General features: G+C 38.7%; 1 protein-coding gene across 1 annotated transcript in view; it reads left to right on the forward strand.

The window, feature by feature from the left end:
- Nucleotides 1-13,690, forward strand: part of PTPRN2 (protein tyrosine phosphatase receptor type N2) — a 1,313,563-nt gene that overhangs the window by 608,608 nt on the left and 691,265 nt on the right. The window contains exons 7-9 of the mRNA XM_037835719.1: nucleotides 4,956-5,192; nucleotides 6,541-6,581; nucleotides 9,354-9,736. Coding sequence (XP_037691647.1) covers nucleotides 4,956-5,192; nucleotides 6,541-6,581; nucleotides 9,354-9,736 — 661 coding nt within the window. The remainder of the gene's footprint in view (nucleotides 1-4,955; nucleotides 5,193-6,540; nucleotides 6,582-9,353; nucleotides 9,737-13,690) is intronic.

Raw genomic sequence — 13,690 nt, forward strand, 5'->3', positions numbered from 1 at the left:
TCATCTCTTTTGCCATATCTTCCCTAAACTTTTTGAATTGATTTAGCATTAGTTGTTTCAATTCCTGTATCTCAGTTGAAGTGTAAATTTGTTCCTTTGACTGGGCCATAACTTCGTTTTTCTTAGTATAAGTTGTAATTTTCTGTTGTCTAGGCATGTGGTTTCCTTGGTTACCCCAATCAGGTTTTCCCAGACCAGAATGGGCTCAGGCCTTGGAAGGAGGCTATAGTATCCAGTTTCCCTGAGGGTGTCTTAGAAGGTTGATACACCCTGTGAGGCCTCAAGTCACTATGCTTTTCTGCCCAGCAGGTGGCAGCTGTCAGCCTGTAGCTCCTGACTGGTGTAAGGAGGTGTGGCCTGTGGCTGTTTTCCCCCAGGTCTGGGGTCTAGTTCTGAATGAAAGGAAGGTAGTAGAGCTTGGCACCATCTTCTTCCTCTTAGGAAAGATATAGCCCCTAGGGAGAGGTCATTTACATTTCAGTAGTCTCTCTGCCTGTGCTATCTCCACCTTTGTATGGGTCAGAGCACTGGGAACTGAAAACGGCTGAGGCTTTCTCCTCTGAGCCAAAAAAGGGACAGAAAGCCCCCTTCAGTGCCAATCTGTAGCCACGCTCCAGCTCTCCAAGATCTGTTGTCACCAAAAGCCTCTGTGCTTGTTGGGGATTCATAGCTTGTATTGAGCAGTCCATGTTTGTTAATTAAAACCACCGTTGGAGCTCAGCTGAGCTATATTCACTTGCTGGGAGAGTGCCGCTCTCTAGCACCGCAAAGCTTTGCAGTTCGGGCTGTGGGGTTAGGGGGCTCCCAGCTTGGATCCACAGTTTTTACCAACAGATTTTATGCTGCGGACTCGGGCATACCTCCCATTTCAGGTTGGTGTATGATGAGTGGACAGGCATGTTTGTCCCCCTGCAGTTATTCCAGATGATTTACTAGTTGTTCCTAGTTGTTTATTAGTTGTTCCAGGGGGGCAAACTAGCTTCCACTCCTCTCTATGCTGCCATCTTCTTCTGTCCCTACCTCCTAATTGATTTTTAAGAATTTTAAAATATTTTTATTGTGAAATATAACATAAATACACAAAAGTGATAAATTTCAATGTATGATTTAACAAGTAGTTATAGAGAAAATTTCAAAGAATGTTATTGATTACAGTTCCACAATTTCAATTATTTCCTTCTGTCTGTTCTAATACCCTAGAGACTAAAAAAAATCTTTATATAAAGATTCAGCATTCATAATCCATTGTTAAATCCTATCTTGTCTGTTCCTACTCCTCCCTCTCCTTTGATTGCTGTCTCAATCTTCAGGGATATCTTATTTATCTTTTGTTCTCAGCAGTTTGACTATGAAATGGCTATGTGTGGTTCTCTTTACTGATTTACTGAGCATCTAGAATCTCTAAGTTAATGTTCTTCCATAAATTTGGGAAATTTGAGGATTTTTAATGGTGTTTTTTATCCCACTCTCTCTCTCCTTTCCCCTTTAGACTCCAATTATAGTATATCATGCTTGATATTTTCTCACAGGTCACTGAGATTCTGTTTAATATTTTTCCATCTGTGCTAGTTTGGATATATTATGTCCTACCAAAATCCATATTCTTTGATTCAGTCTTTTGGGGGCAGATGTATTAGTGTCGATTAGATTAGAATCCTGTGTTTCCACTGAGGTGTGATTCAATCAACTGTGGACAAGACCTTTGATTGGATAATTACCATGGAGGTGTTACCCCACCCATTCAGAGTGGGTCTGAATTAAATTACTGGAGCCATATAGATGAGCTGACAAACAGAAGGAGCTCAGAGCAACTGAGAATGACTTTCTGAAGAGGAGCTGCGGCTAAGAGAGGACAAAACACACCAAGAGCAACATTTTGGAGAACACCATTTTGAAACGCAACCTGGGAGCAAGCGGACGCCAGCCACATTCCTTCCCAGCTAACAGAGGTTTTCTGGACGCCTTTGGCCATCCTCCTAGTGAAGGTACCTGATTGCTGATGTGTTACCTTGGACACTTTATGGCCTTCAGACTGTAACTGGGTAACCAAATAAACTCCCTTTTATAAAAGCCAATCCATTTGTAGTGTTTTGCATTCTGGTAGCATTAGCAAACTGGAAAACCATCTTCTTTTGCTCTGTTCTTTAGACTGAATACTTTCTATTAATCTCTTCTAGAAACCCTTTCTTCTCCATTATCTAATCTGCTGTTTAGTCCATCCAGTGAGTTTTTAATTTCAAATATTGTTCCTTTCATTTCTGGAATTTATATTTGCTCCCTTTTTAAAATTTCCATTTCTCTTCTGTGTTTACTATGTCACCCATTATGTCCATATTTATAATAGCTACTATAACATCCTTATCTCCTCATTCCAATATTGGTACTTTGTAGGGAATCTATATTATGCCGTCTTCATTAAAGTGTGTTTAATTTTTTCTTTTGGCAGACCATTAAGTTACTGGACAATTATGTCATTTCTAGCAGGCTGTTTTATAATATTTTAGAGTTTGTCTATTTTGGTGATTCCTTCTCTTAAGACATGGCCTTTTTAATTTTCAACTAAATGCCAGGGTATTCAGCAAGGTTTCTCCACTGTGGCTGGGCCGTAATTCCAGTGTTTCCCACACTGTGTACCCTCTGGCATCTGTTAAGCTCTCAACCCAGCAGCAGTAACTCTCTGTTAAGACTTTAGTAGTTTCACCCTGCAAATGGGAAGCTGTCCTTTAGACAATGATCCATAGTGAACCCATACACAGAATTAAGGGCTTCCCTCTGCAAAGATCCATCTTCTATAGTGCTCTGTCCTTCATATTCCGGTCACTTCACCAGCCCCAAACTCGAATCCCTGCCTCCTCAGTTCAGTGAGGTTGTCATGTTCCTCTTTCCTGCACTGTGGTCAAGAAACTGCCCCAAGCACACAGCCAGATCAAACATAGGGTTTACCTCATGCATTTTCCTTTTCTGAGCTCAGCTTGTTTTTAAGTGTCCAAAAACAATTGTCATATATGTTTTGTCCAGTTTTATAGTTGTACGTCATGAGAGGCTAAGTCTGTTACCAATTTCTTCTTTATGGCCAGAAGCAAAATCAGATAGATTATGTTCTTAAATTCATTAAAGAAACTATACTGACTATAAATAAAAAATAGATGCCTCATGTAATCAGAAGGTATGAAGACTCCCTTTTCTTCACCATTTTCCTGTATCTCCCAAAGGTCTCCAAAAGCCCATCTAGATGCCCAGCCCCCAAGACTTATCTCATTCATCAACTTCTTTGGTGCTCTCTCAAAACCCCCAACTGCATAGAAAAAATACTTAAGACAATGTACCTTGAGAGACAGAATCCCAGTCCACCCATGGGATAATATTTCTATTGTATTTTTTATGATTATAAAAGTAATACATCTTCATTGTAAAATGAATAAACAAAAATATATAAACCACATAGAAAAAGACTGCCATTGAGACTAGGTTTGTATTTGAAATGAGGTAGCTAGAGATTCCCAAGGACTTTAGACCTGAAAATCTGCCCTTATCACTAATATGGTCCCAGTGTTTACCTGTACAGTCAAAAATTTTTAAAAGGCAGAGGAGTGGGGGATGGAGTTGGTAGGAAGGGAAGGATTTGTGGAGGAGTATGGAAAGGATGGAAAGGAGTTTCAGAGAAAGATGGAGAAGATGAGGACTTTTCTACTATTTACATGGTATTGAACAGCATACACAACTTATATTTTGCATTTGACTCCCTAAATCTATTACAATTTAGTTTATATTAATAATTTAACTCCAATAGCCTACACATACTCTGTGCCTATAGCCCTCCATCCCTCCCCTTTATGTTGTTCTTGTCACAAATTACATCTTTACTCATTGTGTGCCCAGTAACAAGGGTCTGCGCTTATTTTTATGCATTTGAATTTTAAGGCATATAGGAAGCAAATAATATATAAATAATTGTGGGGAAAATGTTGATCAATTTCCATAGTGTTACTATGGGACTGGCATGGGGTGCCAAGCACTATTGTGCTGACCCCTTGGATCTAATATCTCTCTTTTTCCTAAGTGAGATGGAAACAGCTTGTTATCATTCCTTTAAAACCTAAAGACTGATGAAATTACTCAATCTTTCTCTTTCCCTGGGTAAATAAGTCTAGTTATTTTATTATCACCTTAGAGTTCTTATAGTCTATCCTTGTTTTGATTTGCTAAAGCTGCCAGAATGCAATATACCAGAAATGGATTGGCTTTTACAATGGGGGTTTATTAGTTCACAAATGCACAGTTCTAAGGCCATGAAAATGTCCCAAGTAAGATATCAACAGAGCAATACCTCCTCTGAAGAAAGGCTGATGGCATCTGGGGTTCTTCTGTCACATGGAAAGGCACATGGCTGGTTCTGCTGATCCTTCTCTCCTAGGTTTAGCTTCTGGTTTCAGTGGCTTTCTGCAAAATGTCTCTGGGCTTCTGTCTCAGCTTCTCTCTTAGCTTCTCTAAGCTCGCTCCAAAATGTCTCTGCCTTTTTTCCACTCATAGAGGACTCCAACAAGGGGATCAAGACCCACTTGAATGGAGGGGGGGCACAACTCCATGGAAACAACCTAATAAAAGGTCCCACCCACAATAGGTCTGTCCCCACAAGACTGGATTAAAAGAGTATAGTCTTTTCTGGGGTACATAACAGATCCAAACCAGCACAGTTCTCTTGGTCTAAAGAGTTTGTCCTTAGTTCTCCACGTTTCCTATTTCTATCTTAAATGGTAATGGCCTGAATGTTATGTGTGATTCATACCCAACAAATACAAATATTTATTGAGCACATACTTTTGCCCAGCATTGATGGGAAGGTTCCCTCAAAAGTTTGGGTCCACCTATTAACCCTTGCAATTTGGCCTGCCTTCACTTCTTTTGGATATATCAATGCATAATATATATGTGTTTATTTTTTGTGTGCACTCTAGAAGCATTTATTAAGAATCTCCTGAAGGACCTGAGAAAGCACCAGGTCAATGTGGACAACCTGAGTCCCCTGGAACTGGATGAGATGGCTAACGTGATCGTTAATGTCCTGCACGGTGTGGAGACAGAAGATCAGGAAAGTACCGGAAGAGAAGCTGAAGGAAAACCCAGAGAAGAGGCAGACAGCTCAGAAGCAGCACACTACGACAATGACAAGAAGGGCGAAGACAGTTTGCAAGGTGAAACTTCCAGCTCCTTGGGTCATTTACATTTGTAGTAGATGTTATGGGGGAGATGGGAGGAGATGCGGAGTCAGAGCTGTTGAGAGATCTTCAGGCTTACTGAAGCCTTAATGTATTCTTTTTGCTGGGGAGATGGGGATTTGTTTTAATGATTTTTATCTGTTTGAACTTTGCCTCTAAAAGCTTCCTTAACAGGCTAAGCCTACCACAACAATTATGTTGAAAGGCAAATTGCTCTCTGTAAGGAAGTGTAATTCCTCTGTGCTGAGGTTCAGATTTAGAAAAAAAGAAAATAGTAGTGATAGAAAGTGTTTTTGTTTGGATTGTGCACGTGAATATTGTCAAATATTTGAATAATAAAGTGAAAAGCGTTCATTCAAATATCCGCTTGATGCCCACATCCACACTCTGGGCTGCTCGTGGGAGAACACAGAGATCGTGCCTCGTCTGGAAGCTGGAAACATCCTTTGGCAGCGTGTGCAGGGCAGGCACAATTCTTCTTTGAAGAGTGTCCTTTTTTATGGCCTAATTACTTCTTAGAGTCTTTGGAGCTAAAATAAAACATCTAGCATAGTGCTTGCCCATAGCGGGCATACGAAATATGTGCTGAAAAGACAAATGAAAGATTAGTACCTCTCTCCTCTAGAGAGGGACAAAGGCTTGCTTGAAAGTTGGAAGCATGACTTGATTGAAGGATGTCATGGAGCAAAAGATATTTAAACTCCACCTTGAAAATGATTTATGTTAATAAGTCATTCAACAGCTAAAAAGAGTAGATACCTAAACCGAAGGCTAGGAGGGTTATAAATATTTCTGGGATGTGGTTGCTTTCCCCAAGGAGCTATTGTTCTGACTTGAGGAGCATACAATATGTTATGCATTATTGGGCATTGCATGTAGGATATTTATTTAGAGAGAAATGACAACCCAATAACATAAGCCTAAGTAGATGAATTCTGAAAGTCATCTTAACCGTGAGGTGATTTGGGTCAGATGCTTCATTTTACTTTTTCTCAAGTATTAACTTCTGCCAGATACAATGGACTTTTCTTGCTGTGTGCTAACCCTAAAGATCATACATAAAGCCATGGAGCTGAGTAATGTAATTTATGACTGACTTCATGTCTGTCATCTATCTAATAAGTCCTCTTCTCCTTCATGAAGTTTATAGAGCACTATTATTGTACTATAAACAGAATAGGTTTACTTTATAGTAGAAATTAGACCAACATCATTATGCTTAATCTTCTGTAAAGAAGGATTCTATGTGGTTCTCCTTTTACATGCTGTGACACCTTGTGATGACATTTTTGACAAGGATTTTCATAATGCTCATGTCTTACAGATAACAGAGTACAAGAAGATGATGATAAAGTTTATGAAGAGGTAAGATGGAATGTCTTTGAATGTTTGGTTCACCTTAAACATAGGATGGGATTGGTAATCTTTTTCTTAATGGTTTGGAAACTTGTGAAATACAAAGGTTTGTTGTTGTTGTTGTTGTTGTTGTTGTTTCCAGAAAGTGTGGAGAAACCCCTTATAATCCCCACTTAGAGAAAAAAATTCAAAAAGGGCATTCAAAATTGTTTAAATTTAGATACATAATAATATATAATTTTAGATTATAAAGCCAATATTTATCCCTTTTAGAAATTTGAAAAATATGGCTAAATTACAAGGAAGAAAATTAATACTTCTTGGAATTTCTCCACCCAGAGATATCAAGTGATCATATTATATGTCCATTTTACATACCATATACCATCCTGTATATATTGATTTCTAAGGTTTATTTAATACAGGGACATTGACAGGTTCTAGATCATTAAGACCTGCACTGTCCAACATCTTGGCCACTAGTGATGAGTGTCTATTAAAGTTTAAATTTAAATTAAAATGAAATAAATTAAAAATTCAGTTCCTCAGTTTTGCTGGCCATATTTCAAGTGCTCCTTAGTGACATGTGCCTAGTAGCTAACATATCAGATGGTGTAGATTATAGAACATTACCATCATTCTAGAAGGCCCTATGGACAACACTGGTCTAGAAGGCAATTTGTAAAAGGGGCTTCATATCAGACAATATCCACTCACTAAGCAGTTTGCCAGTTTTTCCTATTTAAGAACCTTTGGTTATTAGTGCAAGTCTTAAAGACGCAGAAAATCAATTCCAGGCAATGAAATTATGTGGTTCTGTGAAACTTGTTTTTGTGGAATGGAAAACAAAAAATTCTGGGTTAATAATACTCTTGTAAGATTATCTTAGTGGCTGATGTTTAAATGTCTGTTAGCAAGTAGAGGAAGAAAACATCAATAATCATTGTTTTTAATTTTCATCAAAAATGGTGGGATATTCAATTTGAACTTTGGAGATAAAAGTGGGGTTTAAAAAACAGATTTCTTAATTTAGGAAATAAAGGGGAAGTAGAAGAATAGAAACTGAGGGCCACGCCTCACCCCCAGGCTTCAAAATGTTCAGGAAATACACACGTCAGCTGGTTCCTGACTCTGCCATTAGTTTGGTAAAGATCCCCAGGGCTTCATACCATCACTTTTTCATTCTTGAGGCATTAATTTTCATTCATTTCTGTGTTGCTTGGAGTACATTTTCAAGCAATATTTTTCAAGAAGGATGTTTGAATGTTGTATTTTCTGAGCTTTTATTTATGTAATAACATCTTTCATTTTCCCCCTCACATGAAAGACAATTTAAGTGAGAATATTATTCCCTTTTATGCAAAAGCCTGAAGACGTTGTTCTAGTTCAATTTGTAACTTAAATGTTATGTATTATTGTCATCCATGAGCCAAATATAAGTAAATGTTTTCACCAAACTACTGTTTTCTTTAAATATTCAAAAACCTAAAAAGAAAAATTATGACTAATTTTGACTAAAAATTGGTCAAAATTTTACCTAGTGCTTAATTTCCTATATAGTCCTCCCTTAATTTCATAAACAAATTTTGGTGAAGTGGGCTGCAAAGTAAATCCAATTTTCCTGTTTCTAATATAATATTGGATAAGACCCCGTTGAATAGATGTAAACCTTTTCTAATCCAAGTAATTAAAAGGCATCGTTGTCATGCTCTACATTATTATATAGCAGTGATAGTAATAACAATTTGTTTTTTTTTTTGTTTGTTTGTTTGTTTGTTTGTTTTTGTTTTTATGGAGAAGTGTTTTGTGTCTAGGAATGGCAATATAGCCTGGTGATTAAGACAGAATATTGGCATCAGTTAGATCTGGGTTCAAATCCTGGATCTGTCAATTACAAACCCTGTGATTTTGTGCAAATTATTTAACCTCTATAAGCCTGAGTGTCTATAAAGTAGAGATAAATCTAAAATTTTATTCATGGGGTTAGGGTAATAATTAAATGAGATAATTTAAGCAAAGCAGGGCACACAGTACCTTATATATAATAAACATTGAGGGGTTGATAAGTGTTATATTTGTCAGTCAAGATTTCCTCTTCCAGAAACCTGATATCAGGATGGGGTGTAAGCATTGCAAGATATGAGGACCCAAGATCCCATGCATGTTGTTAGATAGCAATTATGTATCCATGTGATGTCTTCACAAGGGTTGACCTCTTTGTGCTTCAATTTCCGTCTCTGTAAAATGGGGTGATAATGACAGTACCTAAATCATAGAGTTATGAAGATTCAGTAGTTAATACATATAAAGTATTTAGTATGGTACCTTTGTACATTGTAAAAGTTCAATAAATGCAAATTATTATCATTATTACTAGGTAATCATTGTTTCTAGAGGGGTAGAATGGGGTCTCAGATAAAAATGTAGATGCCAAGGACCTACACTGACTGTGCAAGATCAGGTACTTCAGAAGAGGTGTGTGTGTGTGTGTGTGTGTGTGTGTGAGAGAGAGAGAGAGAGAGAGAGGGAATGAGCTATTAAGTGATTCTGTACATAGTGTCTTCATCCTCCATTTGGTTGAAAATTTCTCATCTAGATATAATGTGAAAAATACATGCCATAAAAGCTTTGCCTTCATCAACTGTTTTCATTTTAAGTTGCCTATTATTATCCTATTATTATCCCATATGAATGATTTTATTGCAAATATTTCTTCAGTTCATAGATGTCAACAGTCCTTTCTTATAGATATCATCTTACATGAAGTTTTCTTTCTGCTAGATAAAACGCTTAAATGTCAAACTCGGGGACCTCTTGAAGGAGCCCGGATCTCAGAACATGCCTGAAGCTGTCCGTCTTGCAAAGTCCTTTAAAACAGAGATTAAGAAATCGGAGGATTCTGAATCATCAATGTCTTCAGAAGAAGAGAATGCTGGGGTTGAAAACGTAAAGAGTCAGACTTACTCCAAAGAGGTATTCGATAAGATGCCAAATTCTGAGTCCAGTGTGGATGGGTTTGTGGATGACCAAAACTGGATTCAAGGGGCTTTGAACCAAGATGCAAACCTTCAAGCAGGAGCTGGGAAACACCCAGGCGAGGGCCTACAATTACAAGTTAAGTCTTCTGATGAAGAGGAATACGGCTACATTGTGACAGAAAATAAGTGAGTAGAAAGCTCTGTTTTTTTATCTTCTGATACACTGACATCCTGGCACTCTATCTGGAGGATACACTATGGAAGTACAGAAATGTTTTTATTTTTTGAGTGTCTTTTATTTTTCATAAATGAGTAGAGGAATCCTAATTATCTTTGGTGTGGGAGGATAACTGGAAATCTGGCCATGCCCCTTTTTGCTAGTGCTTCTAAACTTGAAACATGAACTTGAGGGTAATTCTCTGAAGTACATTTAAAAAAAAAAAAGGAAGGAAGAAAGAAAAAGCCCCTCCTGGGTTCTTTGCTGTTGTTCTAGTCATCTCCAGGTAGATTTTTCCTGCTGGTCAGAATTGTGGGGTAATTTTAAGCCACCACCATCTTTCTGTGTGGTTGGGGAAGAGCAGAGAGGCTGTGGCAGCAAGAATGTAAGTAAGCAAGGCCTTGACCCCCACTGACTCTCCTACAGACATCACTGAATGGGACCCTGGGTCTGGTATTTAATTCTCCAATAACGTGGTCTATATGGTGGTTTCATGACCTGTTAAAACCACCAAAAGCTTTATGTATTTCACATCAAAGTAGTCTAAATATCAGGATATGAGTCATCCCTTGGAGGCAAAAAAAAAAAAAAAAAAGATTCACAGCAACAAAGTGTTCTTTCCTTACTCTCATTTTGATATGAATGTAACGAGGAAAAGAATTCAAACATTGTGTACCCAGCAAGCTAGGAATGGTAGGCCCCATTTTTTCAGGTCATCTTATTAATGAATCTGACATTTGGTGCTATCTTTTATAAAAATTTCATGTTTACTTCAAGTACTTGGGAAGGGAAAACATGTCTGGTTGGCTATCCAAATACACACACACATACACATGTAGATATACATGTTATATATTTGAATATATTTTTTAATATATATGAATAACTTTGTTTTTTGAATTATAAATATATTTGCTCATGTATTTTTTCATTAGGTAAGAAGTTGGTCATATTTTAATAATTATTAGCAGTGGAAAAAAGAGCTAGCTGACTTAAAGCCAGAATTCATTTCCTTTGCTGATTCTACAGTCTTACTTCTGTGTGCATAAACTTCCCAACAGAATGCAATCCACCAGCATATCTTAATTGTTGCTACATTGGAGATATCAAATTTCATTAGTGAGAAATAATTGCATACCACAATTGGGCAGAAAATATTTTATTTTGAGCTCAAACCACAGACCATGTATAAAAGCCAAATTAAAATTTAAGACCATTTTCAGCTGTTGATGATTTTCCTATTTGTCTTTTTGGATAACTCCTAAGCAGCTGAAACTTCAAACTTACACCAAAATATAGACTCAGTTTTCTCTAAAGAATTTTTTTATTGACACTTCTATCCATTTATAACCTCTTTGCGTAGATAGTATGCTCCATTTATTTGTCTCTGTCATTGTGTTCTTTCTCTTAGTAAAATAAACTCCAAGTGGGAATTTCTATCTTTAGTATCTTGCCTTCCAGAGACACACAAATGGGTCTTTAAATAATATGTTTGGATTAAGATACATTTTTGCACTATAAAAGCAAAGGTGGAGAGAACCTAAGATGGCGGCTAGGTGAGACAGGGCAAAAAAACACCTCCATGAAAAATACTAGATAAAAGCCAGAAAGTGACCCAGAACATCAGTTCCAGCGATGCACCAGCCGGACAAGGTCTGCAAAATCCACAGGGACCGTGCATTTGGTGAAACCGGGAGTCTGCATTCTGAAACGAGTGAGTGAGCCGGCTGAAAGTCCCGCAGCCGTGCTGTGGTATAGGGACACTGTGGGTTGGTGTTTGGAGACGGACTAGTTCTTTTTAAAAAAAAAACAAAAAACCCGGGAGCGGCTGCACATACGGCACCGAGAACCGCCCAGTGAAGCGTGGCAGGAACGGGCTGTGCCAACACCTCAATATCTGGTGTGGAAGATAGCCCTTCCCACTGCTGCTAATTGCTCAGAGCCAGGAAGGCAGAGGGGAGCCAAAAGGAGAAAGAAACCACACCACTTGCAGCCATCTTCCCAGTGGGCTGGGGATGCTCCTGCCCAGGTGGAGCCACAGCCCAGAGCCATGCCAAGGGTCCCAGTGTGACAGGGAGTGTTTCCCATAGCACCACACACATGCCACAATATCAGCCGTGGACAGTGGCCTTCAGAGCACCCACAGCTAATTGTCCTGGAGTCGGGAAGTTGGAGTGTGTGAGGGGGGACAGATTAGCACACCCCATTCAGCCATCTTTGCAGCGGGCTAGGGATGCCCCTGCATGGCCTGGCAGCCCAGGGCTTCCCTGGAGGGCCAGTGTGCACTTGTGACATGGTGCAGCCTTCCCTCAGCAGAGGTCCTGGAAGAGCACAGCTGAGAAGGGGGAACCGCTTGGAAGTCCCAGGGACCCTACACCAATACCAAGGACTTGTGGGTCAGCGGCAGAGACAATCTGTGGCAAGACTGAAATAAATGCTTGGACTCTTGGAACAGCCTTAAATCTCCGGGAACACCTGGGAGGTTTGATTATAAAAGCTGCCCTCCCTCCCTAACTGCTCAGACACACACCCCTCATTCAGGGTGGACAGCACCAACAACACACTCAAATTTGGTGCACCAATTGAACCCCACAGGAATCAGACCCCCACACACCACAAGGACCAAGTTGGGGAGAACTGACTTGGGGGGAATAGGTGATTCGTGGATGCCTTCTGCTGGTTAGTTGGAGAAAGTGTACGCCACCAAGCTGTAGATCTGACAAAATAGAAATTGGTGTTTTTCATATTCTGAAAGAACACTATCAAGTAAAGCAGATGCCAAGAGGCCAAAAACAACAGAAAAATTTAAAGCATATGATAAAACTAGATGATATGGAGAACCCAAACCCAAACACCCAAATCAAAAGATCAGAGGAGACACAGTACTTGGAGCAATTAATCAAAGAACTAAAGAGAAACAACGAGAGCATGGCGCAGGATATAAAGGACGTGAAGAAGACCATAGAAGAACATAAAGAAGAACTTGCAAGAATAAACAACAACAACAAAAAAGACAATCTTATGGAAATAAAATAAACTGTTAACCAAGTTAAAAAGATTCTGGATACTCATAGTACAAAACTAGAGGAAGCTGAACAATGACTCAGCATCCTTGAGGACCACAGAATGGAAAATGAATGAACAAAAGAAAAAATGGGGAAAAAATTGAAAAAATCAAAATGGATCTCAGGGATATGATAGATAAAATAAAACATCCAAATTTAAGACTCATTGGTGTCCCAGAAGGGGAAGTGAAGGGTAAAGGTCTAGAAAGAGTATTCAAAGAAATTGTTGGGGAAAACTTCCTGAACCTTCTACACAATATAAATACACGAAGCATAAATGCCCAGCTAACTCCAAATAGAATAAATCCAAATAAACCCACTCCAAAACATATTCTGATCAGCTGTCAAATACTGAAGAGAAGGAGCAAGTTCTGAAAGCGGCAAGAGAAAAGCAATTCACCACATACAAAGGAAGCAACACAAGACTAAGTAGTGACAACTCAGTGGCCACCATGGAGGCAAGAAGGCAGTGGCATGACATATTTAAAATTCTGAGGGAGAAAAATTTCCAACCAAGAATACTTTACCCAGCAAAACTTTCCTTCAAATTTGAGGGAGAGCTTAAATTTTTCACCGACTAACAAATGCTGAGAGATTTTGCTCATAAAAGACCTGCCCTACTTCAGATGCTAAAGGAAGCCCTACTGACAGAGAAACAAAGAAAGGAGAGAGATATAGAGAAATTTAACAGACATATATAGAACATTACATCTCAAATCACCAGGACACACATTCTTCTCTAGAGATCACGGATCTTTCTCCAGAATAGACCATATGCTGGGACATAAAACAAACCTCAATAAATTAAAAAAAGTTGAATTTATTCCAAGCACATTCTCTGACCACAATGGAATACAA

The sequence above is a fragment of the Choloepus didactylus genome, chromosome 5 (genome assembly GCF_015220235.1).
Source record: "Choloepus didactylus isolate mChoDid1 chromosome 5, mChoDid1.pri, whole genome shotgun sequence".
Classification (NCBI taxonomy): Eukaryota; Metazoa; Chordata; class Mammalia; order Pilosa; family Megalonychidae; genus Choloepus; species Choloepus didactylus.